General features: G+C 42.0%; 1 protein-coding gene across 3 annotated transcripts; it reads left to right on the forward strand.

Annotated features, from left to right (window-relative positions):
• The first annotated feature begins 25 nt into the window (after positions 1 to 25).
• Positions 26 to 6,881, forward strand: leng9 (leukocyte receptor cluster (LRC) member 9). Of its 3 annotated transcripts, none has more exons than XM_085423127.1 (8): positions 26 to 157; positions 380 to 502; positions 2,777 to 2,870; positions 3,223 to 3,350; positions 3,461 to 3,790; positions 3,877 to 4,060; positions 4,805 to 4,928; positions 5,009 to 6,881. In XM_085423127.1, exons 1-8 carry the CDS (start codon positions 94 to 96, stop codon positions 5,669 to 5,671), a joined length of 1,710 nt encoding a protein of 569 aa, XP_085279253.1. In that variant the 5' UTR covers positions 26 to 93; the 3' UTR covers positions 5,672 to 6,881. The 3 variants fall into 3 exon arrangements, with proteins under 3 accessions (XP_085279253.1, XP_085279255.1, XP_085279254.1); XM_085423129.1 differs by having other exon boundaries at positions 3,880 to 4,060; XM_085423128.1 differs by having other exon boundaries at positions 3,464 to 3,790.
• Positions 6,882 to 6,945: the final 64 nt, after the last annotated feature.

A 6,945-nucleotide genomic window follows, 5' to 3' on the forward strand; every position in this document is an offset into this window, starting at 1 on the left:
CAATATCAGGCTTTATGTACGACAAACGAGCCATTCCTCGGCAAACGAAAAAGTGGAACTACATTACCCATAACCCAATCTGGTATAACAAACATGGGGTTAAAGGGCAATAAAAAAAAGTCGGAACTGTTTTCATTGAAGGTTTGTGTACTAAAAGGTATGTTCCGGTTGATTTATAAGCGTATATATGGTTTGATTATGCTATCTTAGCAGACTAGCTGGTTTATTAGCTTTTCTTTTAACACTGTACAACGTTAATCCGTCACTTCCGCATTAAAACATGAAATTTTTATAGGTGTGTCACTCTTAAGTAGTCAACAAAGAGATAACTTGCACACAGTGAGTGACACGGCAGATTTTTCTGACTTTTAAATCTCAGATCTTAGGATGGCTTCAGGTGGATCAGGAGTTCCCCCCACCGACCCGACTGACACACCGAGTCCACAGGCAGGGGTCCCCGCTGACTCTCAGAGTGGCAAAGACACCCCAAAAGCCAAAGGAGGTAAATCAGTTTCGCACATTTACTATAATATGTAATCTAAAGTGAGTCTGTGAAAGCTTCTAAGGTGGTTTGAAACACATCTTGTTATTAGACATGTACAGTAAAACCCTGCTGGTTGACTCATATGATTACACCAGCTTATTATTTTCCTAGTAATCCACTTATAAATCATATTGTTCAGCCTGTGGTGTGAGTTCTGGCCAGGTCTTAGTTTTGTAATCGCGTGGCCGGATCCTCTTATCATCAGAAGGGGGGCTGAAGGATGGAGTCCAGTACTGTATTGAACTGTTTCCTACATTTTTCACGTCCTGCTGGGCCACTCTGCTTAGCTGGAAATGTTTCAGGATTGACTGACTCTGATCTGCCCGCTTCTGCTCCCACTCGGAACTCAGCGGACTAATCTGTGGATTAACTTTATTTATACTAAAGAATTTCAAAGTTGTAATGTTTAATTTTATGCTTAGACATTTACTTATAGGCATTCAATTTAAGAGAGTTGAAAACTCTCCCAAAACTTGTGGCTGATCCAGACAACCATCTCCCTTTCTAATAAATAACTCAGAGCTAATAAGTAAAGTATTTGTGTCATGAGTCACGTCCATTTCTCCTGTCTCTAAATAGTATTGCAGGATGCGTGTTATTTGGGTGTAAAGGCAACTTCGTCATGTACAGCATACTTGGCTGACATTTGAGTCCTCTGAGTTGAGTCACTGCCACCTGTCATATGATAATACTCAGTGGAAGTGGACTGGAGATGGACTGTACACATCATTTTCTCCATGCCTCTTTCTCACTCATTTATTTATGACACAGCATGGTAACGGGAATGATAAGAGGGTTTTCTAATAAATGGACAGACGATAAGGAATCCTTTTTCCAGATGTCTGTGTGAGTGACACAGATTGATGCGGAAGCTCATATAAGGCATCAGCCAAAATGTAAACACACGCAGAAGCAAACGGTGAAAATCTACATGAACAAAAATCAGAAAGAAAAGTACTGCACAGCTCTCATGGCTGATCTGACAGGTGCTCATCAGTGGTAGCAGTAGAAAAAACAAAATCCAAGAGAACTTGCTCAGTATTATGTGGTGCAAGGATAATCATATACAGTAAAAGCCCTGTGGTACTTCATCAGGATCTCAGATTTCTTTCTTCCATTTTACTTTAAGAATGAACTTAAAACTTGTAATTTTACCAGAGGCCAAAGTGGCTCATTTGTTTTCTATGGTTACAATTACACCACATAATTTTACAAATTTTTCATGGATTTTGTTCTAAGTAGAAACATACTACATCTTCTGAAAGTATGGTATAAGTAGCACATGTGTGATCTGATATTGTTCATTTATCAATCATATCGCTTTGCTGAACACTTTAACTTAACAGCGACTACAGTCTAATAGATGAAGATAGTTTCACTGATAGTGAAAACTACTATAAACTAACAGGGTGTAAATTTCCTCTGTTTTACAGCTGGGATCAATGTGAAGAAATACAATCTTAGAACTCGCAGTTTTTGGAAGTTGGACTTTTTGTAGGATTCAGCGTAGCCCATGACCCAGTCACACAGGGTCAGCAAGGAAGTACATTTGGGTAGTGATGTTGTTTCTTATGAAACTCACTTGTTTTAACTTTAAAACACCATCACCTCTGTGGATCGGCTTGTTTTGCAAAGAGAAAGCACAACTGAATCAGGAAGAAGCTAAAATGAAAGGTGTCTGTCTAAATTTGGCAGAATTCTTGTGAACTTGCAGACTGACACCAGCCACACTCTTTTTTTTTTTAGAGATCTAAAGAGGGGCACAGCATTTTTACAGCTACAATTTAAAAATAAAATAAATAAATAAAATAGATTCATAATATAAATCTAAGTCAGTTATGCTAATAAATTATGCAGCAATCTTAGCAGAAGATTACAAGTTTCTCACATTGACTTTTTTGGCCTGTGAAAATGAACAAGGGGCCTGGGTAAAAGTCAGCTCTACGGTTCTAGTGGTCCAATGGCGAAAAACATTATTTTGAGTACTGCCTTATTGTAGCAAAGACGGGTACCTAAAATTACGAGTGACCATAAAAGATGTAACATGCCTTGGGACTGCTTTAAACAAAACCTGTTGATCTCTGCTGCCATTACATTGTTTTTTTCTGACATAGTTTGAATGCAGAAGAAAGGATGAAATGCTGCATGACTTCTGTTCAGTGTTATTAAACGTTGGCTCTTTTTATTTTTAACCTTTTGTTCTGTCTCTCCCTCTGGTGCCCTGTCTGTCAGAGTCAGCAGAATGTTGCAAGGATGGAGCCAAAGTGTGCCAGTTTTTCCGGATAGGAAAATGTCATTTTGGCCTCAGATGCCGTTTAGCTCACAGGTTTGCTCTCCTTACTTTATTCAGAAAAGTCATCAGAAGCACAAATGAGGATTTATAGTTTTTTCCAGATCATTTCTTGGCATCTTGTGGATTTATTTTCAAAATTAACACAAAAGACTTTGGAAATTATTGTAGAATAGCTGCTGTTTATCTTCAGATCACAGATGTTAGAAGCTTGGTTTGGAGACAGAGAGACATGGATGTAAATATCTTTGGAATGACCTTTTGTCTGCATTTTTTTTTTTTTTATCTGCAGGACAGTTGGCTAGATATGATGAATACTCTCACTGATGAAATTTCTGTCTCAATCTCCTTGTCTCTGCATTTTTTCCACTGCCGCTCTCTTTCTTAGTGACCCATTACAGGATGATTCAGGGGCTCTGTGTCCTGGTGTGGATGAAAAACAGGAAGAAGAAAAACACAAGAACAAGAAGGGCAGTGTGAATAAAGTGCCAAAGCCAAAACACAACGAGAGAAGAGGTGACTCCGCATTTATTTAACTTTCTGTGAGATCATACTTCCATGAGACCAATTACGCTTTATACTCTTGGAACTTGTCCGTTCACTTTTTTTTAACTGTTTCTCTTCAGCAGAGGTGAACAAAAAGCCTCGTATGCGCACAGCAGATGAAGTGATCTCCCGGATCCTGTGGGACCCATCGGTGGATGCATCAGAATTTGTAGTGGGCTATGTGGATCGATTCCTCGGCGTGCTGGAGCGCCCCTTCTGTGACTTCAACTGGGAGACCAACCCATGTGACTGTGATTACACTGTTGAGCTGGCCCTGCCCAGACACAGGATCCAGTACTTCACTTACAGAGGGCACCGTGTCTGGGACCGCCACACCAGGACTGACCGAGTTTTCGGTTCCACAGGTCAATCTCTGGCTCCCCCCTTTGGAGGGGAAGAGGAAGTAAGAGGTAGGAGAAGCAGCTTTGGTGCTGCCAGACCTTACATGTGACCACATGCATTCTGCAAGATGACTGAATGTTACGTTTTGTTTTAGAAGAAAATACAGCAGCGCTTGAAACAACTAACGAGCAGCCACCTGCAGAGGAAGAGAAGCCGAATGAGACAAATATTCACACCCCTGAGTCTGCACCACCACCACCACCAGAGTGTACAGGAAACACTTCTCAGGAACAACAGGAGTCACGAGGACCATGTGTTGTGGAGGAGGCTGCAGATAGGTCTGGTGTTCGTGTTGCTCGTTTAAATATAACTCAGAACAGATCTTAAGTAAAAGAACCCCCCCCCCAAAATCATTGTTAGCATCTACACATTGTTTTCCCAAATCACTTTGTGCTAAATGTTAAAACACTTAAAATGAGAAAGATGCTTGAGGATCTTCAGCATCAGTGATTTGAGGCAGAATATAAGGGTGGGGGTATATTATAGTAAGAAATTTAAATCAGACCGTTTCTGATTGGAGCATTCAAATGGCATGTTACTGAGGACCTCCACCCACATCTCTTTCACTCACACCTCTGCATCAGGAAGACGAGAATAAGAGAAAAGCTGTGTGTGTGTGTGTGTGTTAGTCCCCATAGGGAAATAGTTCCTCTGCATTTAACCCATTTACCCAGTGAAGCAGTGGGCAGCCACCAATGCAGCGCCCGGGGAGCAGTGTGTAGGGACGGTACCTTGCTCAGCGGTACCTCAGGGTAGCCGTTCAGTGGAGTCGAACCCCCGACCTTCCGATCATGGGGCCACCACTCTACCTACTGAGCTATCCCTGCTGAGAAATGCACTCAAGTTATAGCTTGCCTTCCTCAAATAACAACCTCATTCAGGCTTTTGTGACACATGTTAGGTATGTAACAAGCTGTAAGAGAATGAAAAGAACTTGCAATTAGAAGTTAGAGAATGGATTTTTCAAAATGTGTGTTTACAGCTGGCTCTTTATTGATTTTGCTCACCTGCTTTGATTCCAGACATCAGGTTTCAGCAGATCAGAGTTCCTCAACCGAAGAGGAGGCACCGGGTGTAAAAGAGGAGGGTGAGGGGGAGATTCTGCCAGAATGGGAGGAAAGCTGGGAAGGCCATGAAGACTGTATAGTGAGTACAGCACATCTCACCGTGAAATCTTGCTTTTACACTGTATGTTATGTTATTTGAATGTTCCCTTTCTACTACAGAGTTATCCTGCAGCCCAACAAGTTAGCAAGAATCCATCTGTACCTCTGGAGCAGAGAGAAGAGAAGCGTGGTGGTCGCCCCCCTAAGAAGAGACCCACACACTTCATCACCTTCCGGGCCAACACTCCTGCCATCCTCTCCTGTTTCCAGCAGTTGCAGAAGGAGCTCACCTCCCTCATACCTTCCTCTGCTCCTCACTGGCAAACCGCCTCCAGCCTTCACGTCACCCTGTGCCTCCTGGTGCTGCACAGCCCCGCTGAGGTGGCGGCTGCTGGGGAGATCCTCCAACGGTTTGCACAACTGGACCGAAACCCGCCGGTAGCTGTGACCTTTCCTGTGAAGCTGAAACATTTCAATGGGAAGGTGCTGTACGTGAGTCCTCAGCCTCAGCTCCACCTACAGCAGCTCAACAGCGGTCTGCAGGAGGCCTACAGGAAAGAGGGTTTTCTTCACAGGGACTCCTACAACCCACGCTACCACCTCAGCCTGGCCAGGGTACTGGACAGGGAGGCCGAGAGGATATTTGAAGGTGTGGGGGACCTGAGGGTGGGGAAGGGCTTAAACTTTGGGCGTCTGCCAGTTAACACCTTACACCTTTGTGCCATGGGCGGCTCTAAAGTAGACGGTTTTTATGAGAGGGTGTGCACGGTAACACTTCGATGATAAAGAAGTCTGATTTGCAGACATTACTGGGTGCAATAAGCCACGCCTTTAAGGTGTCGCGGATAAATACAACAAAATAAAACTAGTACCGGTACCGAAAAAAAGAAGATTTATTCATAACACACGTGAAAAGACCCAGGAAAACCGAGTTAACGATAAAAACGATAACAAAATAACGCTGAAAACCGATTAAAAACCCTCAAAACCATACATTTCATACCTGAGCCTCAACTCTCGCGGCCCGGTACCAAGGCCCGGTACCAAACGACTCACGGACCGGTACCGGTCCGAGGCCCGGGGGTTGGGGACCGCTGTGTTAAGGTACTAAATCTCATGTTTCATATTTCTAGATGAGATATAGAGGAAAGAAAAGGGCGGGGATGGGCTGTAAACATCACTAAAGCTTAAAACAACATCCTGGCTACAATACAACATATAAATAATTAATCCACAATTTAAAAAAAAAACTGCTTAAGGTGCTGAAGTTTTTAGAGCAGCAGTCCATTTTAAAAATGTTAGCTCCGGTTCTTTTAGCCATGGATCTTTACTGCACAGTTTTCATGTTATAGTGTCCTCAGTGTCATCAGCCTGCTTAAATTCTGGTTCACTGGTGAATTCAGTGGTTGTGATGTTTTATTTGTTACAGCTAATCATATTTGGGGAAAATCCAGAAACGAATCCATAATTGTTTAATAATCAATAAGCCAAATAATGTTTTGCTTGGAGAGCCTTTTTTATGTAGAGACAGTAAAAACCATGAAGAACTGTTTGTGCAAACATGAGCTGGAGCTCAATAATATTTATGTCTAATTGACTCGGGACCATGAGTTTGATAATATCAATATTGTTTTTATTTCTATGAAGAACTTTAAGAATGTTTTAATTGGTCATCTGTTTTTCTTGGTGCAGAAATGCTTGTTATACTTTATATCTGATGGGCCTAATGATTGGGGTTAACTTTGACCTGTAAGCATGCTTAATTTACACTGTTTTACTACTGCACAGACAATAAATTTGAAGCTGATTATGGACACATAAAGTGTTCTTTTTATAGGCCTGAATAATTGCTGTTCATAATTCAGGGACTTGTACAATGGGTTTTATATGAATGTTGCATGGACTGCGCTCCAACAGAATGATCCCTTTGTACTCTTTTTACAAATGATTATGACCACTAGATTATCATGTGGATTAAATAATGAATTGGTTATTTTAAAGTCGTGTGAGTGGTGATGTGCCAGCGCCGTTATAAATGCCTTCATTGTGGTGCCGAG

Source organism: Rhamphochromis longiceps, linkage group LG11 (assembly GCF_057381845.1).
Source record: "Rhamphochromis longiceps isolate RC_006_pf linkage group LG11, R_longiceps_female_GT1.1, whole genome shotgun sequence".
Classification (NCBI taxonomy): Eukaryota; Metazoa; Chordata; class Actinopteri; order Cichliformes; family Cichlidae; genus Rhamphochromis; species Rhamphochromis longiceps.

Coding starts and splice junctions, on each gene's coding strand:
- leng9 (XM_085423127.1), top strand. CDS start 94: ATGGGGTTAAAGGGCAATAAAAAAAAGTCGGAACTGTTTTCATTGAAG. Junction 158..379: donor GAAGGTTTGTGTACTAAAAG/GTATGTTCCGGT, acceptor TTTAAATCTCAG/ATCTTAGGATGGCTTCAGGT. Junction 3,351..3,460: donor AAAACACAACGAGAGAAGAG/GTGACTCCGCAT, acceptor GTTTCTCTTCAG/CAGAGGTGAACAAAAAGCCT.